This window comes from Epinephelus fuscoguttatus, linkage group LG14, assembly GCF_011397635.1.
Source record: "Epinephelus fuscoguttatus linkage group LG14, E.fuscoguttatus.final_Chr_v1".
Lineage (NCBI taxonomy): Eukaryota > Metazoa > Chordata > Actinopteri > Perciformes > Serranidae > Epinephelus > Epinephelus fuscoguttatus.
In genome coordinates this window covers 2488510-2513733 of record NC_064765.1, presented here as the reverse complement: position 1 = coordinate 2513733, position 25224 = coordinate 2488510, and the positions used below count along the sequence as shown (strand labels likewise).

Sequence of the window (25224 nt, the reverse complement as noted above, 5' to 3'; positions counted from 1 at the left end):
GAGGTTATATTCTGACATGTCTTATTTATATGATCCAGTGGGCAGTGTTTTACTGAAAAGAAACTCGACCTTATGTTGCTTTTTGATTTTCACATTGTTACTGCAGTTTTTTTTAACACCTCTAAAAGTTTTCCTCTACATGCTCTTCTTGGAGGCAGAGGTAAAAGCATCTCACCACACTGAACTCTTTTCTTTCATCTTCAGGCGAAGGAGGAGAAGCAGGGCGACACGGTGCTGGTGGGTCGGGTCATGGTGCCGTGTGCCCGTGGTCAGGAGCAGGTCCACCGCCTCGTCCTGTCACAGTCTCAGCTGCAGAGAGTTCACAGTCTGCTGCGGACCTGAACGCCACCTGCCCTGCGATCCTGCCTGCTGCACCAACACACCACACCACCACCACCACCACCACAACACCACCACCACCCATCATCAGCTTGGCAGCCTGGTCTCCACCCCGGGGCCGAACATGTCAAACCAGGAAGTGTTTCAGATCGCTAACGAAGAGATTACAACCTGAAGGAAGTGATCTTTATCTGTCTGTCGTTCAGGGCTGTGAGTTTGAGATCAGTTTAATCTGAACATCACTTTGGATTTTAGACATCTAGAACTTGTTTGGTCTGTCTTTTAGTGAGCTGATCAATCAATAGAAAATTAATTGGAAACTTTTTTGATTACTTTTTAAATTGTTTTAGTCATTTTAAGCCAATTCAAGCTAATAATCTGTGACTGCTGCTTCTTCAGTGTGAGATTTTGCTGCTTTCCTTTGTGACATCTGACAGTTGACTGAATATTTTTTAGTTTTGGACAGTTTGTTTTAACATTATACAAGAAAATATCACATATTATGACGACAAAAGTGGAAACTTTCTAGCATTTCTTTCATCAGTCTCCAGTCAAAATCAGATTCAACTGAACTTCAGGGTTCCCACACTTATTTTTTTTTACATCAAATTCAAGGACTTTCCAGGCCCATTTCCCTCAAAATCAAGGGCCCAACACAGCATAGTTTAAAACACAGATCAAAATTAATTACTGTTACACACTGAGAATTTAAGGCTCAATTTCTATTCTTGTGCACTGAATAACCAGTGTCTATTTTAAAAACATTTGAGGCTGAAAAATTGATTCCTTCCCCCTCAAACTCAGACTTTCGAGGATTTCAAGGACCTGCGGGAACCCCGAGTCTTAGTTTTTCTTAAGTGACTTGTATCAGACTGCTCATCTCTCACCTACAGCCCTGTATGTTGTAACTTACAGACTGTGAGGCGATCACAGATCTCACAACTGAAACATCTGCGTTTAGTTTTGTTGCCATAAACAGTAGCGGATATCCTTGTACCTGCGGTGCTGCATGCTGCCCTGATGTTCTGTTGTTTAGTTTTATCAGACTGGTGTTTGGCCCCGGGGTGAAACCTGCACAGTGTGGTTTCTATCAGAACATTGGATGTCGCTCCGTGTTTCTATCACTGTTAAAGCTACGCAGTATTACTGTAGAAGGATCATGACTGTGTTGTAAATCTTTAATCAGGTGTCGCTGTGGCGTGCTCCATTTTTATATCTGTCTAAAGGGAAGTAAGGATCATGTAATTTAGAAATGAAACAGATTAATATCAGATTTGTCCGTTTACAGGAGTTTTACTGTGGTTTGATCAAAGAGACTTTTTGCACATTTAACGACCACAGAGGAGACGACGTCCTGCACGCTGAGTTTACTGGATGAACTTTATTTCACTGACGATCTGACGACAAAAACATTTCAGTGATGAAGTTAACATGCCAGCAAACTCCAGGGGCCAGATGCATAAAGGACAAGTACGCACAAAAACATGCCCACGCCTTTTCTCACATATAAACCGGTATTCATGAAGGAAGAATGTGCACGTCACACAGACGTCAGACCAGACGTGCACATGGCTTTGGCCAAGATAGCTGCGATGATATGACGAGGCACATTTATTTAATTTTTAATAATTTGAGTGATACATGTCATCATATTTTTTTTACATTCATCTCCCTGTTAGTGATCATTCATCATCCTGTGAAGCACTTTGCAAAGTCAGTTTGAACTTGAGCACTACGAATGAATCATTGATCATCACTCTGACGTTTAATGATCACAATGATTGAGATTCTCCCGTGATGATGATTTGCAGAGATGTGATGAATTAGGGGAACGAACACTACAAATTGCCAAACCGGTCAACCCTGGCACCGTTGGAGAAACTCAGCAATGCAACACCATCAGTGACATTGCTCCTTATTCATCGTATTTGTCATTGACAAGTCTGATGAGTGATGGAGGGGCACAAGTATCGATATGCAAATATGTTTGAGGGTGTGTCTACATCCGTTTATGGGAAATTTTGGGTGTGGAAATGAGGCTCGTGCACCAAATTGATTGAGATTCATAAAACATAATCTGGCTTTATGGATCTGACGAAAACATTGCGTGAATCTGCTCCGAGTTTTATGCGTCTGGCCCCAGTGTGTGTGTGTGTGTGTGTGTGTGTGTGTGTGTGTGTTTAGGATTTTGTGTTCTGCTCTGTGGTTTGATTGAAACTTTGCGGACTGCACAGAAGAAAAGCTGAAAAAACCTCGAAGATTTACTGTGTAAAATGCAGATAAATTAAATTGTTTTGCAGATTTTTCATGTTTATTTAAAAACTCAGATGAAGCGTTAGATGGTTTAAATTATTTAGTATTTATTACACTTGTGCTGTAAACTCCAGTGAGCTGACTACTTTTACACGCTCGGTATAAAAAAAAGACACGCTGGTTGTTTTGGTAAAGTTACTGAAAAACAAAAATCCAGAGACGTGTGTGTTACTGTTGTTCTGTTTCCTGTTGCAGTTTCAAACGTCGTCCGAGCCTTAAACCTGCAGAGAGCCTCGTGGTAAAGAGCGGTCACCTGCCTTATGTTTGATTTGATCCGATCAAACCTCGTTTAAAGCAAAACTTCATCTTTGCCAAAGAATCTTTGTTTCTCGTCACCACGTTTGCCACGGCTGATTTTAAAAGGCTTTTAGTTTATTAATCCATGTTAATTATTTTATTTAATGATCTGTTAGAGTATTTATGTTTACAGTGTCGTCATGACTTGAAGTTTTATTTGATGATTAATTTAATTAATGGGCATAGTGCATCTACACAGCTGTAGTTACAGAAGGACGTGTGTTATTTATTCATGGTGTTATTTATCTGTGCAGCTGATGTTCTGACTCTGCAGCTTGTCTAACTTGTCTTACCTTCTCCTCCTGTGGCTTCCTGCTCTTGCACAACCGATAACTGATCAATAAAGACATTAAAGCCAGTGTATCGTCAGCCTCACTGTCTTCAATCAAAACAGGGAATTTAGCAAAAATGATAAAGAATCTAGTTTATTTTTACATGAAAAGGCATTTTCAAGTTTAACCAGTTAACACAGGTCACTGATCGTACGAAGAAAAGAATTCTACATAATCTTTAAAATACAAACTAAAACTGTGGTCACAAATATATTAAAGCTAAATTTAGTTAGGTAGTCTTGTTGTTAATGTTACAGAAATTGTAAAAATATTTTCACATCATTGATTTAATCTACAGTAAAAAAGTTTGACAGGTGTGTTTGATCAGTGCCACGCTGTTCTCCTGCCCAGGACACGGTTAGTGATCCGCTGAAACACAGCAAACAGGTTGTTTGTGTAAATAAATCATTTAAATTAATAAACAAAACTGCTCAGGAAATAAGTAAGGCTGTACCCGACTCAGAATGATGTTAGTCGAATCAGATTTAGACGTTTATTACGAATATATATACGAATTTGTGATCGAGAGCAGATGTTTGTTTTGTACCTTGTTGTAGAGTTGAGCGTTCAGTCGGTAAGATCGATACTCTGCTTTCCTTCTTTCCTCCTCTCTCCTCCTCTGCACCTCCGGAAGATTCTCATAAATCCTGGTGAAAAGACAACAGTGTAATTAAACGTTTTTAAAGACAAACTTAATATTGTTATATGATTTAGACACTTCTGCAACATCTGAGTTAAACAAAAGTAGCGTAGCACCAGTTTCACTTTCACCTGAAACTACCTGATAGAGATGATACATGGTTTTCAGGGTGTCTACAGGAGTCAGACACGTATTGCTCTTTAAGACCTTTTCAGTGGGATGCACCAATATATAAACTAAACATCAGTATCAGCTAATATTTGCCTTCTTGCCTGCCGTCGTCCTTTCGGAGAACAAAGCAAATCAAAGTCTTACTGTTTGGATCTCTGGATCATCTCCTTCCTGGGAACAGCTCTCCTGAGCAGAGCGGTGCCTGAACACACAGACACAAACCAAACAGTCATCAGTCCAGGTTTTAAAATAGCACCTTAATGTATATTAATATTAATATACCAGGAGTGTCACGGTTGATTCTAAATTCAAATGAGCTTTTAATTTCAGTAACTGAAATCAAAAACAATAATAAATAAATAAATAAATAAATAAAGACAGCTCGACTGACTGATCAACATCTCTGCCTTTTGAGGGGCAGACCTACAAATTAGCCTAGAATATTTTAGCTTAAAATATTTCCCCTTCAGCCAATCAATCTGATATAAAACCAGCTGTTAGGGGTCAGTTAATAAACAAACATTAATAATTAATATATAAATAATTAACCTAGACCTCTTTTGGAGGGTGCTGGGGTATCCTGTTATTTTTTAATTGTTTATTAACAAGCCACTTTTGATGGTTTTAATGCTCTCGGGCACCTTATTCACAGTCAAAGTACAAAAACGATCCCAGTGTGAATCAATTTATTGTCATTGTGAACTGGAAAATCTCTGGCGAGCCACCCAACACCCTGTCGTGGGCCAGATTTTGGGTGGCAAGTTAAAAGGAAATTTCGGTTTATTTCAACCTGTCTCCTATCGTCCTAAATTTGTTTCAAGTGACTAGTGACATAAAAATAATAGTTAGCATGTTAGCCGTTAGCCTAGATACAGCCGGGGCGCATAGTAGCGTCAGACCTGTTAAAACTTAAGTGAACAGGCAACCTTCAAGTGCAAAGTTAGTCCACTAAACAAGCTTTTTTTTTCCACAAAGACCGCCTCATATCGTTAGGATAAATGTCAGAGAACATATAGAAAACCACATGTAAACGTGTTGTCTTACCTTACCGGTGTGCTGCCATGTTTGTTTATCATCTAGCTCTGCTTTCCAAAGCGCTGACGCTACTATGCGCCCCGGCTGTATCTAGGCTAACGGCTAACATGCTAACTATTATTTTTATGTCACTAGTCACTTGAAACAAATTTAGGACGATAGGAGACAGGTTGAAATAAACCACAATTTCCCTTTAAGTATGACTGATGTAGCCTCTGTTTTTAAAGAAGAATTAGTCAATATAAATGACAGTTGTTGCAGTCGAGGAATGACTGTTGCAGAGAAAAGCCAAACTTTCTTCTGTGAAAAATCACCAATCACTAATAAAAGCTTCCAAACACAACCAGACATATTTCAGCAGGAATATGATTCAAAGCCAGGGAGAAATGAACATTAGCAACCAAGCTTACATGTTTCCCTGATGTTAGCACGTTGCTACATGTGGCTACATGCTACATGCTACATGTAGTATGGAAACACTTGCACACGCAGCGTGCCTGGAGCAGATGACCTTATAAAGAAATCCGTCACAAGCTGATGTCAGCTCGTCGCATGGAAACAGAGTATTCAAAGGTTTTTTAATCATAGGGATTACTTTTAAATTCACTTCCTTTATTTTTGGCCACATTTAATATGAACATCAGATACTATAACATTATTTATGTGACAGAAAAGAGGAAAAGCATAATGGAGCCCCTTTAAATTTAAAGTCCAATTAAATTGTGACACCCCTCATAAACACTACAGTGAGTTTATAAAACCATTCTTCATTGAGCAACAGAAGTTTGTTGCTCCTCTCCTAGCGTGTGGTGTCAAGTACCTGCAGGCTTCGGCAGCCTCCCCGGTCCTCCAGGCCGGCTGAACAGTTCATCGCGCTCTCTGCTGAAATCAGCCTGGAGCCTCCTCTCCTCCACCTGCAGAGCCAGACGCTTCACCCTCTGCCTCGACTCAGAGATGAACTCTGGACGACGCATCAGCAGAGCGTCCTGCAGAGCACAGAGGAACGTTTATGGTTTTACAACACAAAAAGGGACAGGAGTATGGGGAACCATTTACTGTCGTTTATCAAAGGTCTAATGAAAATGAAGATCAGCATCATTTTATCTTGAAGAGCCTGAAAAGTTATTTTCTCATTTAGCTTCTTACTATAAGTGATGTTATTCTACATGAACACGCTCTTCTGACAAAGTTAACGACAGCTTTTGACTTTAAATTCTTAAAATATACCTGAAGATGTTTTTCATTTACTTCATTAGCGTTTATTCATGTTATGTGATAGCTAAATACATTTAAAGCTAAATCTAGGAGCCTCACACACGTACCACACTTTAAAAAGGCCTTTGAAATATTTGAGTCATCTGTACTTTTCATGAAAACAACAGTTTCTTATATCTATAGCTGACGTACTCTTGTTTAGGACTTAAGTTGAAGTGATGTTTTATAAAGGTAAAGTTGAACCAACCTGTAGAGAGATCCGTGTCAGACCAGAGGACGGCGTTTTGGTTCTTGGATCTACATCAGGTTCAGGCTGAGGTTGGTTTCTGTCTTGGTGGACTTGTCTCTGTCTGAGTGGTTCTCTCCACGGATGGGTTTGGCTGTACGGTTCAAACCAGGCGGTGCTCGGCCTCCAGGTCGACTCCTCTTCCTCCGGCCGGTTCTCCTTCCTCGCCTCTGACTTCAGCTCGTCAGCAGCAATGAACCATGACACACCTGCAGAGATTCAAACCAGCCGAGTCAACATGAGGGTTTAGTTTATATCTGAGAGCGCTGCAGCTCAGCTGTGGTGTGACGTACCTTCAGGGTAGGTCTTTGGTGGGGTCCTCTTGCTCTTCCTCTGTTTTTGTGAGTCCTGGCTCTTAGATGGGCTCTTCCTCCCTCCTCTTCCTCTGTCCAAACTGGATGAGGAAGATGAGACCTGCCTGGAAGTTCTGGCCTCACCAGGTGAAGGGAAGGTGGTTCCAACGTCTCTAGTGTGTCGTCGAGTCCCGTTACTGACGAGTTCCAGGTCACCTGATGAAACAGGAAACAACAGTGTGAAGAATGTTTTTATCCTCATCTTCTTCACCGTGTTTGGTTTTTATTTGTTTAATTTTGATTTTTTAATCAAATTATATTATATATATATATATATATATATATATATATATATATAATTTGATTAATTTAAAATGATTATTATTTCATCCATGATCGTCCAGCCCTGAGATAAACTTCAGGAATGTACAGAATAACTTCATATAACACTCCTCAGTCAGAGACCTCTCTCCGGCTGCACTGACCTGCCTGGATGCCTCTGCTGACCAGTTTAACGGCCTTCTTAGCTGCCAGCGTCCTGGAGGGGCCGCGGTGTGACGGGAGCGTGTAAGTGCTGGTTGATGATGCAGAATCAGCAGTAACCTGAGGACCAATGAAATGACATCAAACATTTAGAGCCGATCAGTAACTACGAGTCACTGCATCTCTGTGTCACTTTGTCCTGTGGTTTTATTAAAAGTCTTTACATAGAACAGTCTGACATGTCTCTGCAGGAAAAGACACAGGTGAAAATAAATAAATGGCTGAGTTCCATTTAGCTGCTTCAGTTTCAGGTCCTGGGTCCTGGTACTGTGCATGCTGGTTCACTGTCACACTGTCATAGTTTACTGGGACACTTGGATAGAGCAGGGCTGTTATTAAGGCCAAGACACAGCAAACTGACATCAAAGAACTAGAGGTGATGAAAGCAGACCGCTGCATCGCCTCATGTCGCCTGTTTCTTGGCCAAAAAGTTGCACTTGAACACACCGCAAAGACTACAGCAGATGGGGTAACTAGCACGCATGGTCTGCGCCTGCATGAGAGGAAATAACTCTCCACACCTCCATGCAGCAGGTGTCTGTGTTAAAGATGCTAGTTAGCCAGTTAGCATATCAAGAACACAACCTGATGTTGAAGTTGAAAGAACAAATGATATTTTCTATGCACCAGTAAACAACAACACAAACAGTTACAGATTATTTCTACTAAAAGAGCTTAATGGCTGAAAAATAAACTTACATTATGTAACAAGTTTGCTTTGGTCTGACTCCCTCTGGACTTTAGCTGTTTACTTTCCTCACTTCTGTTTATCTTGTGTGAGCTGAACTGACAATCAAAGTGATTTATTTTACCAATGAGCTCTGGTGATTTTCAACCTGCTGAATCAGCCAGAAATAAGCTGAGGAGAGCCCACTAGTACCAACGGTGCAGGACACACCACAAACACTAGGGTAACAGATGCTGACCGACAGCCTGATGAATGGCTGACCATCAGCGTTGTGTGTGAGGGCTCTTAAGGTTATTAACACCTGAGCTGGTTCTGCTATGACAAGTCAAAATGTCTGCAGTGACAAAAGACCTGTTTGGTGCTGATAAGGGGTGAAGAAAAAATGATACAGTTCACTTAGTATATGTTTATGCTCATACATCTGTAATTAAATTAGCTTCATATCAGAATAAGAATGAGGACATTGATATACACACCGTGGACTCATCTGTGACGGTGGTCTCTGACAGCGCGATGATGTGAGGCGGCTCTTTGTATCTTCCTCTCCTCCGCTCCCTCCCTTCCTTCTGCTTGTTGATGGTGCTGTACAGTTTACTGAGGCTGGAGCTTGTTTTCAGGATCTGGACCCTGTGGGCGCCGAAGGCTCGGACCAGCCGCGCTGTGTCCACGGTGGACATGGAGCCAGACATGGAGGACAGGGTCTCTGACTCGTCCCGGTCTGCAGGACAGAGGTGTGGACTCTGAGAGGAGTCCTGGGAGAAGCAGGAGGTGAAGGAGTCTCGGCGGTCCTCGTCTGCAGGTTGAGAAGTTTCCTGCAGCCTCTGTGTGGAGGCCTGACGAAGGACGGGAGGTTTACCTTCAACCTTTCTTCCTCCTCTGGCTTCACCACCTCCGCTCCTCTTCACCTCTCCACTGCCCTTCTTTCCGTCTCTCTCTGGAGCATCTCCTCCCCTCCTCTCTGACATGTTAGCACCTCTTGTGCTCCGAATAAGACGGGACAGGCGTTCCAGCCGCTGCAGCAGCGACGCCTCTCTGTCGCTGGTCGGTCTGGACTCCTCCAGGCTCCACTGATCACAGAACCGCTCCCACAGCTGGTCCAGAGTGCTGCTGCTCTGCTGGGCGGCGGGGTGACAGAGGTCAGAGTCTCTCCTCACCTCGTCTCGCTCCTCTCCTGTCTGAAGAGCAGAGCTTTGGTCCAGGTGATGGCTCGCCATGTCGTAGTCCACATCCACATGAACTGGCTGAAATCTCACACGGCTCGGCTCTGGATGATCGTTACTGGGGAAGTGGACTGGGCTGGTGCCCTGGTCCCTCTTGGAGGCTCCTCGGCTGCTGGATGAAGGCACTCTGGTGACGGCAGCTGATTCATGAGAAGATGTTTTTGGAGTTCCAGTAACACGTGTTGTTTGTGAGGTTCCATCTGCTGATACAGGAGCACCTTCGAGAAAAGAGAGATCATCACGTTAAGATTGTTTCATTTCATTCATTCATTTTCCATGACTGTTTATCCTGTTAGGGGTTGTGGGGGGGGTGGAGCCTATCCCAACTGACATTGAGGCAGGGTTCACCCTGGACAGGTCACCAGACTATCACAGGGCTGACACATAGAGACAGACAACCATTCACACTCACATTCACACCTACGGACAATTTAGAGTCACCAATTAACCTGCATGTCTTTGGACTGTGGGAGGAAGCCGGAGCACCTGGAACCCACGGAGTTCGCACCAGCAATCCTCTTGCTGTGATGCGACAGTGCTAACCACTGAAACACTGTGCCGCCCCAAAATAAACAACACAAACAAACGAAACAAAAGGGGGAAAAAAAACAACAAAAAAACAAAAAAACAATCGGCATTCAGGCAATCAGCCACATTGGTCTTTTAAACATCGGCATCAGCCGAGAATTTGACATTTGGTGCATCCCTAGTATGCTTACTTACAAGTGGGACAAACTACTTTGTTATGATGTCGCACTTTGACCTTTGACCCTCCTGCTTACGTACCTGTCTCAGTCCATAACACAAAATTTGGAGTAAAAACAAACAGTATGTGATCTGGTATCTGTGGACACCAAATTTAAAAGTTTGGTGTTAAAAAATGTGTCTATCCCTGAGCAGTCAAATCTTTTGGCATGAAGGAAACAAAATATCTATCATTATTCATCATTATTTTTTTTAATTATTTATTTGGGTTCTTTGGATTACAACCAAAATATAAAAAAAACCTTATGATCCATTGGAAAGCTTTTAGAAATAATCAGCTTCACATAATTTCTTCCCTCTTCTCCAAAAACACTTTCCTGCAGAGCTGAACACAGTGACAGTAACAGTGTCCCTTTAACCTCTGAACAGTCAGTGTATAAAATCAAAACTGATTCTATTATATTAATCTAATTTAACGAAAGTGACACATGTACAAAATAACAGTTATTGAAAAGCTTTCTTTTGTAATTCATCCACAGATGATGTTTGTTTCACACATGCATTGAGCACAATACAACATAATGTGTGTGCGTCCTGCAGGCTCGGCTCACCTCCGTGTTTGGGCTCGTTCATTTTAAAGGTGGCTGTTTTTAACCTCTTGCTGTAGATCCCCTCTGAGTGTCTGATGGTGACGCCTCGGTCCAACCCAGCATCTTGGTGCCCGAGGACCTCGCTGCTGAAGCGTGGGGGGACGGCGTCGTCTGAGCCTGGTCACAAGTCAAAAGTGGTTTGTTACCTCATGGTGAGTGAGAGGAGGTCAGACTCAGACTGTATCCTGAGCTGACTGATAAAACCACTGTGTGGCTGAAATCCTTCTTTTTCATGCAGAAATGAGCAGAAGATGTTCAAAGATAAGGAGTCCACAGTCCCTCTCGCCCTCCGTCTCTCTGCTGGGGCCCCAGCTCTGCCTTTGTCTCGCTCAGCCCCTGAACATGAATAATTAATGCCCTGCCTGGTGTAGGTTACAATAGACCAGCTGCTCTCCGTACAGGCTCGGGGGAACTGAGCAGAGCCTCCTCATTTATTACAAATACAACCGACATTTTATTTCTCTCACTTTTATAAAGTCCTTCATTTTTATTCGACTTTTTCACAGATTGAGTTTAATAAGCTGTGAGATGGAGAAGCTGTCCAGTTACTAAGCAGACTGATTTGTCCTCAGTCGTCTTCGGTATGTTAATTTGACAAATATGTTTTTTCTTCTCCAAAGATATTCTTCACTTTCATAAACACCTGACATTATTACTGATGTCTTTTCTTCAATACACTCCACCTACAAATATTAGAACTAGATTATATGCTCCCCTGTCCTGTTAGTGTCAGGTCAACACCTGAACAGCAGCTGCACCACACTAAACTCCTACAGTACATCTGCCTTCATCAGCCTCACACCTGTAACAGCTCGTTTCCACTTATGTATGTGACTGGTGTACGTAGGTCTGTAAATATAAGGATGATGCCTCTAGTGTCCAACGTAAGGAAGTACATTTCTTTAAAGATGGATAGACACATAATGGAAACTACCTGTAGCCATGGGGGAGGGGCTAATTTTGTCCGGTTGTTTGACCATCCAGTAGTTTGGAATATGCGCTTGGAACATTACCGTGACAAAAACAGGAACAGCGTTGCATGGCAACAGATAAATGAAGATGTTTACCTGCCAGGTTCGTGGCATGATTTTGGAAATAATTCTAAAAAGGTGTATGAACGACTGAACAAATCTTATGCCTGCACTTTCATATCAAACAGAAAAAGATGATGACTGTATTTTGTATAAGACTAATAAATCAGACTGTATATGATGTATAATCATATTTTAGCAGAATAATATTACTCAGAGTCACAGTGTGTTTAAACTACATAAACAAGTTCATCTTAAACAAATTCACCTGACGATCAACAGGAAACTGAACTGAGGGAAACAGCCTGATAGCTAGTTAGCAGCCTGTTAGCTAAGCTAGCACATGGTTATACCGTCTCTCTGAAATCCACCACAAAAGTTCCAATTTTTTAAACATACTCGAGGCAAATTCTGGACTGAAATATTACACAGGAGAGGAGTTCTGCAGGCACATTAAAAGGCAAGTAGATTCCCGTAGGAATGAATGGACTTCTGACTGACTCGTCCCCGTACACATACGTAAGTGGAACGAGATGTAAGACCAGTGTTTTAACACCTTTGTCGTCATCTGTGATTTGAAAACCTCACATTTCCACACAGTCAGAGAAATAAAATGTACACTAAAAAACAAAGTGCAGTGATGACTTGAGTCATTATCTAGGTACATTTAATGCGCAGCCAGGGATTCAGAGGGCTATGATGGGATGATATAACAATTATTGATCCATCTTGATGCATTTTTCATTTCAATACGTGATTATTTTTTTTCTCAATGTGTGACTACTTGCTACATTTAAAACCAAGTATTTGTTTTGAACGATGAATAAATAAAGCGATGAATTTACTTGCATGCAGTGTTGCCCTCGTCCAGGTCCCTTTTCCCTTCGACTTCACAGAAACCAAAATGTTTCCTCTGCAAACTTTTAAATCAGGAAGTGCCACCTGTGGTTGCTCACACTAACTAACTGCAGGATATTTACGCTGGCAGAGTGTTCAGTGTTTAAATACTGTAATATTTCTCCATAAATAAAATGCACATCAAGTACGGTTGGTTTCAGGTTTTGGACACACTCTAATCTGAAAGCACCTGACAGTCTCCTGCTTGTATGAGAATAATGGCTCATTTATGACGTAGAAGGTTTCCACAGTATCTCAAAAATATGATAATTTAGACATTAAATTAAAACATGCTTGTATTGCTGCCTTATTTGAGGATGAGTTATACGATAGGCTCTCATGTATCTGCACTGTGGACTGTTCAGGTGCTGCACTGCCCTCACAGTGGAGTTCAGCATCTTTTGTTTGGTCAACATCACCTTATCAACAAACATTTAGAGAACTGATTTTTGAAATTTGTGATTTATAAATCTATCATTCCCCCCACCCCTTGGAGGAGCCCTACAGAATGTAATGTAGTAGAAATCACAGAGTAAACCCAACATTTAATGTGATTACAATCATTATATTTCAGATGACTGCACCTGTGTGGGAGCTCTCCATGGTGGTGTCAGAGGGGTCGTTGGAGGTGACGTCAGCTTCTGTCTGAGGGATGTAGAAGACCTCCTCACTGCCTCGTGGTTTGTAAGGCAACAGGACAGGCACTGCTGGAGGGAGAGAAGGAACACAGAGTCATCTTTACTCACCACAGAGAGTTTAGAATAAAGCCATTAATTTCTAATGATCTAATTAAGCCAATACTGCAGGATCAGAATATGTGGCCTTGTGTCAGCAAAGATTATAAGACACAAACCCAACACAGTATGTTCTCATGTTCAGAACTCTGCCCTCATTTATAGTGTGATAAACAGCTCAGTGAAGGGTTAGGCACTGTACTATAAAACTATAAACCTCTCCTGTAACAGAACTAAACAACATAAGATTATTCTTTATCAGATACTGGTATAACTTTATAAGTACATCCCATAATAAGCCTACCTGGTGCTTCAGTGGTTGAGGGTCTTGGTGACACAACAACTCTGTGACGTGGTGTGAAAGACTGCGTGGACGTGGAGATCATCCTGTCCCGAGGCACGGTGGTTTTGAAAAGCGTGGAGGTGTCGGCTCTTTCAGGCCGCCGCAGTCTTATTGGATCTCTGGTGTCGTACCACTCTGGCGGACTGGACAACCCGACGCCTTCGTCCGGGCTGGTGGCAGCAGAGGAGTGTCTGAGGGGGACGAATTCTTTACGTGGCAGCCCCGTTACAGCATCAGCGTGACTGGGAAAGACGTCAGTGGCTTTGGGGGACAGCGTGAGGTGGACATGTGAGACGTGACCTGTCCTGGTCGGGGACGAACCTGTGGTCTGTTCAGCTTTGTGAACAGCACCAGAAACAGAACTGTCGTGGACAGATATCTCGCCATCTCGCCTTACAGACTGTGTGTTGTCCTCTTTAGCTTTCACATCCTCTCCACCTAAATCCTTTGACAGCTCTTCAAACTGGCCTCCTACAGCGTCCTGCCTCCTCTGACTCCTCGTAGAAGTCAAGTTTTGGTTTCCGATACTGAGACTACTGCTTGGTTCAAACACTGACGCCGGGTCTCTGGTTGCCTCATCCTCTTCATCTATGGTTGAGGGAAGCTGCCTGTTAGCTTTAGGTTGTTCAGGTGCTCCTGTGGAGAGCTCAGCCAGGTGGAGCAGCCCAGGTGCTGGACTGATGGGAGGTGCAGGAGACGTGGAGGGAGAGGGGGAGGTGGAGCGCCTGCGTGTGGCGATGGTGATAGACGTGAGGGCCTGAGGGTTTGTCCGAGCGAGGGTTACCCCTTCTCTGGCAGCGATCTCACGTATCTGAGCCTCTAGATCTGGACGAGGAGGGTTCTGAAGCTGCACACTGGAGTCAGTGGAGAGATCTGAGGGGATGTGAGAGCTGAGGCGCTGCAGCGGCTGGGACGGCTGGTTGTTGGAGTCATGAAAGGCAGTGACTGTGTCCGTTGGCTGAAGCTGAACCTGCTCCTTGTGGACTCTGACGCTGGATGCTGCACTGCTCTCTGTATCTGTGCTCCCCTGACTCTGAAAGGAGAAGCAAAAAAAAACATAAAGTCGGTGTCAAACTGTGTCAAACTTTTACCCCGTTCACACAGAGATCCTGCAACACTGCCGCAACAGAGACCTTTCAGCACACCGGCTTTGCTTTTTACGCAGAACCAAACAGCGCTGGCATCATGTTGCCACAGTGTGTGATTTTAGACCATATGCCAGAGTTCTGGAAGGCGTGATGTGTAACAAAACAACATCAGCCTCTAGCAGCAGGCAGTGATTTCTAACAATAACAATAGCCTAACAGTTATTTAGCGTCCCAGTTACATGGCAGTTGTTCTCATTCTCTGCTTGGAAAGTAAGGAGCTCCTGGACCTCACCTCCTCCCCAGACATTTTCTGTTGCTGTTCTTATTTTCTGAGTCAGCTGCTAACGGCTGCTAGCTAAGTCTCCTGGTGGTCACTCATGGTATGCAGCAAAAAAAAAGGCCCTGCGGCCAAAAAAGCATTTTACTCATAGACCACTATTATAAAAAGGGCCTGTGAGACCAGGCAAGACTGTAGTTTGTTATCCTGTGAATTAATTCCTCCATCACAAACACCCAAAGAAGAAACCTTTGCACTGCAACACTGCACTGGAAACATGGAAACAGTTTCAATGAAATGTTTCCTAAAGTCTGACATGCATCAGTTGACACACCATGCCTGCAACACACCTGTTACCTTCAGCATGAGACCTGATCTGTCCAGAGATCATCCGCAGACATCAGAGGAAACATTATTTGGTCAATATCAACATGTTTTTAAAAAAGAGAAATGTGTTTAAAAAAATTCTGTTAATTTGCAGACCTCATAAATTAAGCTGTATGATCTATATTTGCTATGTGTGATGATAAACAGCTTTTCATGAGTGTCCTATTTACCTTCAGAGGGTTTCTCAACAGCAGCTCTCTCTTGATCTCTTCAATCCGCTTCCTGTCTTCTTTGTCCAACTCCAGCGGCTCACACTGCTGTCCTGATATCTTCAGTTTGATCCACTCTGAAACACAGACACCTTTATTCCAGTGCAGATGATAGTCTGTTAGTGCAACATAGGGTTCTTCTGACCCACGGAGGAACAGGAGGCAAGTGTTGTAAAAAGCAATACACATGCCTGCTCATGTTCAAGTGTACAGCATATACATATTTTGGGGAAAATATGACAGTTTGGGACTGTCTACGCACAATGATGGAGGATAAGGAAGTGGAGTTTGTTTGGATGTTTTAGACCCTGATCAGACAGAGTGTGTTTGCAGGTTGCTAAAAGCGAGATGCACCACACTGCCTTTTTATGCTGCAGCCTGCTCTGATCAGATGGAGTGCTTTTTGAAGCTTATTGTCTTTTTTTTTTAAATTGCCAGACAACCACCTAATCATCTGTCCTTAGCTAACAGCTATTTTGCTATTAAGTACCTTAAAATCTGCATTTAAAAACTGGCATGGGAAAGGGAATTTGGGGAATGGACACATGGAAATGGAAAGTGTGTACATGAGACCCTCAGAAAAAGGAGAAATCAAAGAGAGAATAACCAGCTGGTCCAGGAGCTTCACCTGGATGATGGTTGGTTCAAAGCTTATATCAGGATAAGTCAGGGACAGTTTGACAGTCTGCTGTCCCTCCTTGGGCCTAACAAGGATTGTGAAAATGTCAGAGCAGTTGAGGTTACAGTTTGTTCAGATATCTTGCAGCCTTCCTAGAAGGGCGATGATGAAAGTGATAGACAGTACCCTCTGCCTCAACATGTCAGGAACTACATACTGTTTATTTATTGTATTTATTTGACAGTAAACAGTAGATTGATTACATGGGAAGGTTAGGGTAAGGTGGAAGGGTGGTTGCCTGGGAACAAAACAAAAGCGGAGCAAGTTTTTTTTTTTTTTTTACTAGTGGCATTCAATTCAATTTTTTTTTTTTTTTTTAAAAAGGCAGTGCGTCTCATGTTTTGCGACCCGCAAAACGCTTTCTGTGTGATCGTGGACCTATGCTGCAGGAGTTTATTTAAATGTTTTAATCTCAAAACTTGTCCCTGAAGATTAGAGTATAAAATCTCAACTTGTATCCTCTTACCTCTGGCTTTGCTCTCCTCTTGGTCAGTGACGCTGGGTGTACTGGACACCATAGTGGCCGGAGATTCACTCTGCAGTAACTTGGCCACTCTGACTGCCAGCGAGCTCTCACTGCTCCCGTCACTCATCACGCCCTGATCACTGTCCTCTTGGATGGGTGAGGAGGATGTGCTCTGTGCAGGACTTCTGTCGTTGTCTGAGACACCTGCTGAGTCTGCAGGAGTAGAGGGGATCTGTTGTGCACTCAAACCTGGTAGAGGCTTGCTGACTGGTGGCTGTGGTGGGACTGTGTTATCAGGAGGAGCAGCGCTGCAGCCCTCAGGTTCTGCACGTCGGGCTGACTGGGAGAGGACGAGGGACGACCCTGCACCTCTATCAACAGAGCTATCCTGTGGCCTAATGTATGCACCTGTGGTAATGAGAGCTTGTGTGGATGGATAATGAGGCTGCCCTGGTGAGGTCACACTCTCTCGACCAATAGAGGTTTCTCTAAGTCTCTCTGAGGTCAACATGGAGTCAGACGAGGACCTCACCCACAGCGGGGAGGATCCAGTCCTGGGATCCACAGTTGCAGAGAAGGAGGAGAACGAGGAGTCCTGGAGCCTGCTGGTTTTCTTCCTCAGTGAGAGGAAGATGTCCTCATCAGAGAGTAGACGAGGCGCAGCAGGGGAGGGTGAGGAGCCCCCTGAAGACCCAGTAGACACCATGTTCTCCGCCTGAGAGAGAAGTTTACGGATCTCCAACAAAGCTTTGGAGCTAACGACAGAATCTGCTGCACTTCGCTCCAAACTACGGCTCGTTTGTAAGGTTGAGTCTGAGTCTCTGTCCCCACACCTAGCCTTAGTATCTACCGAGGGCTCAGAGTCAAACCTGTCCCCGAGCTGGATGGTGTTCTGGCTGCTGGTTAAGCTGCTGTTCATGTGCTCCTGCTGGGTGGTCTGCAGTGTGGAGGGATACAAGTCTTCATTGGGCGGGGAGGAGCGTGCCAGTCTGCGTTCACTCTGGGCATCATCTGTGTCTGAAAAGGGAGAAGCCCGTGTGGTCCGCTCTGGGACAGATACACCTGGACCGAGACTGTCCAGGCTCAGTGGTATGGACATACTGGAGTCCACTGACAGAATGCTGGACCTGGAAAACTCTCCTTTATGGGGACTGTCACCTGAAAATAAAACATTACAGGATTTTTAATGGGGCACAACTGTTCCTTTCAGGTAAGGCACATTTACCAAAAAGAAGTAGAGCTACACAATTAATGGAATATTAATCTCAATCACAATTATGGCTTCCCACAATTAAATGAACATCATTGACTGTGATACTCAGGAGGTGTGCCTTAATGAAAATTCTACCCTTCCCTTATCTTATCTCATACTTTTCCTGTTTAGAACGCGAGTTTTAAAGGTACCTTCAGAGGGCTGCGTGCTCTTGGTCGGGGTTCCAACAGATCCTTTAATTGTACAGAGATCAGTGGGAGAGAATTCAGGCTCTCTGATTGGCCCTCTGGGCACAAATGGAGTCAAGATTGTTGAGGGAGACTGTTCAATACCCAGGTTATGGAGATACAACTGCAAGAAAAATAAATACAAAACAACAGAATCACGACTACAAATCTCCAGGTATAAAGGTATGATGCAAGCTGAATACAAATAACAGTAAAATCTTTCCATTTATTTTCCACAAAAACTGAATCTGCAAACAACTGCACAAGTCTACAGTCCTAAATGTATTTTAAATAATACTTAAGAGAAATCCTGTTTGTTTACTCATATTTTCAGTTTTTTAATTACCGGAATTCGTTCTTCAATGTTGAGCTCTCGCGGCCTGGGCACAGGAGGTGGTGTTGATAGTTTGGACGTCCAGTAAGGAGCGTAGTTATCGACCTCTAGACTGACAGCAGAAGACGCTCCGACCGAAGTTCCTAATTTAACTCCACTGCTGTAACTACCTTGGGAACTTGAGAGTGTCAAATCTCGATCAAGCGACACGTCACTGAACTGACTGAGGCTCACGCGAGCCGCGGGTTGAACTGTGGCAGCTGGCTGGTGACGGACATCGTCCTGAGTCTGACTGTTCTCTTCTTCTGCAGGTCTCTCCACTGGCTGATTTTTCTGACCTGACATGACCACGGTACTGAGGGAGGAGTGGGACTGTGACCTGCCGAAGGACGAGGTGGAGGGTCTTGCTGCAGAACCAGTGTTGTCTTTGTCACTGGGAGCGCTGCCCACTGCCTCCCCTCTTCTTGTAGAAGAAGAGCCCGAGGGAGCCGTGGAGGAGCTCTGTGTGACATCCTGGTTGGCAGCAATTGAAACAGGAGGCTGTTGTAAACTCATCGCCTGCTGACTCAGGATGCGATTCAGGGAGTCAGATACTGCATCGTAAGCTTTCTTTTTGGGAGAGATGCCAGAGAATCCCTGCAGTGCTAAACTATCAAATAGTGATGTCTTTCCTGAACTTTGATTTGTCCTCCAGGCGTCTACTTTCTGCATAAAGTTGAGACTTGGGAGAGACTGGACTTTTGCAGAGGTAGCTTCCTCTTGGCTCTGATTTACTATGTCTGGGAGATGGACATCAGCCACAGGAGCAGCTGGCTGTGGAGAGATCCCTGACTGATATGAGTTCTCTTTATTGGATTCTATGGCAGAAAGTTGCCCTAATTTAGCCTTGACGCTGGACTTGGGCGGGGCCTTAAACGCCCCAGGAGTGGACTGAGACTGTGGAAGGAAACCCAGGTAGGACCCATCGATCCCTGTTTGGTTCCCTGAGGACCAAAGGTCCTGTTCTCTGTGACCCCGCAAGACACCTACTGAAAATGGTCCTGTCCACGGCACCCCACCTGGATTTGTTCTGGTCACACTGGGCTTGCCTTCAAACGTTGCTGTGGGATGCGGTGTGAGGGACTGACCAGGTGGTGTGGAGCTTTTCAGCTGCTGGTTTTCAAATTCAGCTGCTTCACGGCTGCTGCTCTTCTCTACCTCAGACAGCAGCTCTCTGTGTAACGCTTCACTACTGTCATCAGGTTTCGTGCTGCGAGGCCCCGTGGTGATGTTACAGACCTCAGACGACAATGATCGTGATTGGTTAGAGTGTGAATCTCTGTCAGGTTGTTGTGTCTGCTGCTGGGGAAGAGAAGCTTCACCTGGAGGACCCTCTCTTCTAAACATACTTTGGTCAGTGTGTGGTTTGGTAACTTCAAGGCTTTGAGACACTGCAGCTGCCTTCACAGAGGTTTCAGAAGCAGAAGAAACGGCACTGCTGCTGCTGCTTGGCATACCGATATCTTTCTGAAGGAGCTCCAGAAGACGCTGAGCAGGAACGTCCTTACTCAGGAAGAACGTCTCATTTTCAGCAGCTTCTCCTGCTGACTTGTTTGACGGGTCAGTCAGTGTCTTGGAGACGTTCTCTCTGCTCCCTGGTACTCTCTGTTTGTCAGTCAGTGGTGAGTGAATAGTTTCCTCTTGTCTGTGCTTATCTGTTAGAGACAAACTGTGCTGGGACAGTGAACAGCAGCTGCTCACTCCTTCTTCAGACAGTCTGGTCACCTGAGCCAAAGGATGCTGGGACAGTGAGTCCTGCTCTGAGGCCTGAGTGGTGCGATCCTGGGATGCAGAGTGAAACCTCTCTGATGCCAGGGAAATGTCTGGATATGCCCTTCAAAAAGGTAAATAAATACAATGAGAAACTTCTGAACAGTCAAATGACATGTTATAGAAAAACTATGCTGATTTTTTTCTTACCTTAAAGGGACAAATTCATTGTCACTTTGTTGGAATAAAGAATAATCAGTGAAGTTGAGTCCCGCTCCAGGAAGCAGGGAGAGGGCTGGAGACAGGTTACTGTCCTGAAATTCTGATGATACAGAAGATGCTGAATGTTATTCACAGGCACTTCAAACAGGTTTATGATTTGCAACTTATCCATCGACCATACACTAGAAGACTTTAGTAGAAGATTTTTAAAATATTTCTGAAAGACAAAAGTCTGACATCCTCTCACATCTAAAGTTCAGTGTGAGGTTTTTAGTCACACACTGAAATTTTACAAAGACTGGAAATCTTGCAGGATCACAATTTGCAAACACAACTAGATTCATTTTTAACATTATTTCCCATCCTGCTGCTCCTGGTGGAAAATATTACGTACCGAGTGAGAGCAGCTCACACATGGATCAGTCTGCCAACACTACCTGAGACTCTGACACATATCGTACATTTAAAAATACTCTAAAATAATCTGTCACATTATGTACAGTGTTGCTGTTCCTGTTTTGATTTATTGTATGTGTTTATGTAGGCGTCATTAAACCTGACTAGTTAAGAATGTGTCAAGCTGGATAAACTGGCCCCTTTACAGAAACATTAATGTGCACTGTCCCTGTAATCTTAAACTGTATAAATAAGTAAATAAAACTAGACAACTTGAAATGTGATTTTTCCATTCCTATGTAGATATCATGAAACCATGAGACAAATATACAGTAGAGTTTATATTTTGAGTCAAAACCCCAGATATCCATTAAAACATTTTGTTCTGTATCACCTGATCCCAAATCAACATTATGGATTAAAAGCAGCAGAGTGAAATTCATTGTTGTTTAATGTACCTGGTTGAAAAGAGCGTCCCAACGGCTGCTGAAGCTCCCTGCAATCTGTTTCCAGCCTGGGCTGCCTCTGGTCCTGATTCGCATCACTGTGACTTTGAGCTTCAAGTTGGTTTGTGGATGTTTGTCCAACAGACGGACTCACATCTTCATCTGCTGGTGACTGAGGAGACGCTGCCGCCCGCTGTGAACCAAATTATTACACAATATGACTCACTGTTATTGTCCTCTTGTGTCATTTAATACATCAGCGTCACCTAAAACACAAGAATCTGTCTTTGGAGACTTCAAAAAAACAACTGCTGGTAACAGCCCTCTAGCCTCTGAAGCTGGAGAAGAGCATGCTGCACAAAAACTGTTATAAGTTCTGGAAAACGTCTCACACATTCTCCACATCCTGCTGTGCTGGTCACACAGCTGAGCATCTTTGATAACTTATTCAGCCCCTCTGTGACGAGGAACACAACAAGAACAGGAAGTTGCTCCTCCCGGCTGACACAACTTTGTATAACTAGTCTCCTCTGTGCTGGAACTGGGAGCTGCTCTGTCACTGAAGGTTCATAAGGACGGGCTGCTCACCTGGATTTGTACTTTCATTTATTATATTAATTCACAATCATATCACAATATCCTTTGTATCCTTTACGCAAACTCTAAACTCCATATTATAACATAACAGTTGCGTTTTTTGTGTTTGTATTTTCATTTAATTCAACTTTAATATTCAAGGACAATTCTGGAGCTTGCAGCACAAAGCATTATCGACTGGACTTGCACTACAAATGTACAGTATCTTTCCACAGTGTGTATTAAGTATGTGAAGTTAAAGATTATGATCTGACTTCAAGTCTGTACGCTAGGCTTCTATTTCATTTACCTATAAGCACATGTACTGCTTGGAGCATTGTGTCACCCTTAACCTGAGCAGAGCTCAGAGGTCTGTCTGTGCCCAGTTGAGATGTGGTATCCTGTCTCTGGCAGTGGAGACTGGACGCTTTCATTTCATTCAATTCCAGAGAACAGAAAATGTCACCGACATGAAATAACCTTTTGCTCTACTGTCCATTTTATCACAATCTCAGATATAAGCTTTTCCTTAAATCGTCTGCAGAATGTCCTGATTTGTTTTCCACTTCTGATGAAAATCTTTCAGTAAGCTCAGTTTGAAGAATAAGAAGAAGATAAAGTCTGTTGGGCCTGTGTGTTGATGACTCTGTTGTCATACACACACAGGCCAGAAATACACACATGCACAAACAGGACCTATACGTGCATTAAATGGAGAGATGTCAGGGTGAGGGAGCTGCCTTGGACATGCACCCTGTGCAGTTGGAGGTTCAGCACTTTACTCAAGGACACATTGGCGGTGCCCAGGAGACAGACTGGCACCTCTCCAGCTACCAGTCCATGCTTCATATTTGGTTCGGACAGGGACTTGAACCGGCAACCCTCCGGTCCCAAATGTTTACCAACTGCATCTGAGGACACTTTGTGTTTGACATTTTAAAGATATGGTTTTTAACATGGTGTTACTGCTTTTGTCTGAAATGTTTCGTAGTTTCATGTAAGCCATGTGGGCGGGGCATCTTTTGGTGTATGACACTTAAATAGAAGATCTGAATCTGTATCTTTATATACAACTTTTTAAACTCAATTTACGTGCTGCTGTCAGAGTATATGCAATATGTTGCTTTGAGGAAAAGACACATTTGGTATTAATTAGTAAAAGCAAAATTCTAATGTTTTTTTTTTTAAATCATGATTACATGATTGTTAACTTTACCAGTAATGAAGAAAAATGCTTAGAGTTTGCAACCGGAGTAACAAATGTAACTCCATCTGGGATTAATAAAGTACTCAATAAATGTTCCTCATATATGCAATGACACAATGTCTGTGTAATTTTGTCATCCTGATTGTCCATACTGTATGGTTGTACGATTTGTTGTACTGTGCATGTTGGTCCATCCTGAGACTGAGATCCCTCCTCCGTTGCTCCTCCTGAGCGTTCTTTCATTATTTCTTTGTTAAAGGAGTCTGGTGGGGAGTTTGGATTCAGAGTGTTATGACAGAGGGCGCATTATGTTATACAGACTGTAAAGCCCCTTGTGGAGAATTTGGGATCTTTGAATAAAACTGACTTGTGCAGTGTGACTTTAGGGTTAAATGCGAATCGCCAGTATGTGTAATACACCTGTAGTCACGTCTGTAACGTTACGTGTTACTCATGTCCTTAATTGTTAGCTTAAGCTTAAAGGTGCTGTTTCTCTGTATGAAGTGAAGTTAGTGGACATCTGTGCAGTTATTCTGGCCTAATTGAAGCTGAAAGACCTTCATCAGAGATTGATAAATAAGGTTTCCAGTCTTTTTAAATAAATGTCAAATGCTGCTAAATGCTAACGCTAATTAAACCGTTGTTGCGACAGTCGCGAATAAGTAAGTTTTCCCTGATGACTTTAGCTACATTATCTTATAAATCGCGTATAAGTTAGTTGAGAAGTATGACACAAAGTTAGCTAAGGGCAACAGGTTAGCTTGGTAACAGACGCGTGGCTACGTTGCGCATACAAATTGCTAACGCCAGCTTGCAACTGATTGTTAGCCGCTCGCCATCCATCACTACTAACCATGGGAACGCAACATTTCGCGTTGACAACGACGTCTACAGGGAGTAACGTCGCGTTAACCGTCTGTTAGCTGTTATTAGCTGCAAACAAGCGGTTAGCAGTTAGCTAGCAGCGACAACAGCTAACGTTGTGTAAACTTTATTCGTGGGTCAAAGCGGCTCGGACGACGAGACAGATCGCTCCGTAACATCATGTTTACACCGGAAATAACGTTAAAGTTCTGTAAATTACCTGCGGAGGCTCCATGTTGTTGATGTTGCTGTCAGTCCGCCACAGTGAGCGCGTTTCCTCCTGCTCGTATCCAAGGACCGTTGCTATGAAATGTAGGAGGGGGGAACCGGAAACCGGAAACCAGCGCGGAGATTTGAATGTGAAAGATCGTCTATTAAACAGATGACTCACCCGCTCGCGTTAAACACAAACTAAAAACATTCCAATTAAAAAACGGTGGGAGCCCATCTCGTGCCCCGTTAAGTTTCTGTTACTATTTAATTTCACGTAAAAGTTTTGTTGTTGTTTATTTATATTATCAGTTGTACTTAGTTGATTTATTATGTGATTCGGCTGCTGTTCAGTTCCTCTGTTCCCATCGTGTCTTAGAAATAAGACAGAGTGAGAGCTCTTTAATTTTTGCCCTTCTTAGAAACGCAAAAAGATAGGTGTATTTTTTTTTTTTTTTTTAAAGAATTTTATCCATAATCAAATATGACATTTGAATACAGGTTACAGTCTTACTTTAACTGAGCTAAACTGCAAAGCAGAAATAAATAATAATGAAGGATAGAAACAAAAATAAAATTAAAAACAACAAAATACAAGTGGTCATCCAGGAATTAAGGTACACAGGTGTCCATACTGACACTGGGCCTTTTCAATTTTATAGCATTTCACACATTTTCTATAAAGAATTATTTCATTTAGAAATGAAAGAAAATTGGTCATGTTTATTTAAAAAACATTTGTGAATAATACATTTTGCAAAACAAAAAAATCAAGACAGTAGTAATAATCTCGTCTGTTTTTGCCATGTTTCACACCTTCCTGAATGGTTTGTACACCTGTGTTTATATTATGTGATTGTATTGTACAATACACTGAAATATGTCTGTGGTTCAATATTACATATATTAGGTGCTGGTGAAATACCCTGACTGATCAGCAAT

At 43.1% G+C, this 25224-nt stretch overlaps 3 protein-coding genes across 4 annotated transcripts in view; 1 reads left to right on the top strand and 2 right to left on the bottom strand.

Annotated features, from left to right (window-relative positions):
* dctn1b (dynactin 1b) overlaps positions 1–3562 on the top strand; it is a 67914-nt gene extending 64352 nt beyond the window's left edge. For both annotated transcript variants that reach the window (XM_049596084.1, XM_049596083.1), the window contains one exon: positions 205–3562. In XM_049596084.1, coding sequence (XP_049452041.1) covers positions 205–342 — 138 coding nt within the window. In that variant the 3' untranslated portion in view covers positions 343–3562. The remainder of the gene's footprint in view (positions 1–204) is intronic.
* LOC125900850 (histone-lysine N-methyltransferase 2D-like) overlaps positions 1–25224 on the bottom strand; it is a 422240-nt gene that overhangs the window by 240395 nt on the left and 156621 nt on the right. The window lies entirely within an intron of this gene.
* Positions 950–24378, bottom strand: alms1 (ALMS1 centrosome and basal body associated protein). The gene is made up of 18 exons (XM_049596073.1): positions 24293–24378; positions 21438–21618; positions 20572–20683; positions 18625–20485; positions 18243–18402; positions 16839–17996; positions 15655–15770; positions 13694–14765; positions 13240–13362; positions 10689–10844; positions 8629–9590; positions 7407–7524; positions 6922–7137; positions 6590–6837; positions 5948–6113; positions 4237–4294; positions 3829–3928; positions 950–3650 (listed from the first exon to the last, which is right to left on the bottom strand). Exons 1-18 carry the CDS (start codon positions 24305–24307, stop codon positions 3606–3608), a joined length of 6867 nt encoding a protein of 2288 aa, XP_049452030.1. The 5' UTR covers positions 24308–24378; the 3' UTR covers positions 950–3605.

What these genes read in the sequence shown, in the direction of transcription:
- alms1 (XM_049596073.1), bottom strand. An exon ending in GAACGAGCCCAAACACGGAG is followed by an intron (nt 9,591 to 10,688) that starts GTGAGCCGAGCC and finishes CTTTTCTCGAAG; the next exon opens with GTGCTCCTGTATCAGCAGAT. An exon ending in CCGTCACAGATGAGTCCACG is followed by an intron (nt 7,525 to 8,628) that starts GTGTGTATATCA and finishes ATTGGTCCTCAG; the next exon opens with GTTACTGCTGATTCTGCATC.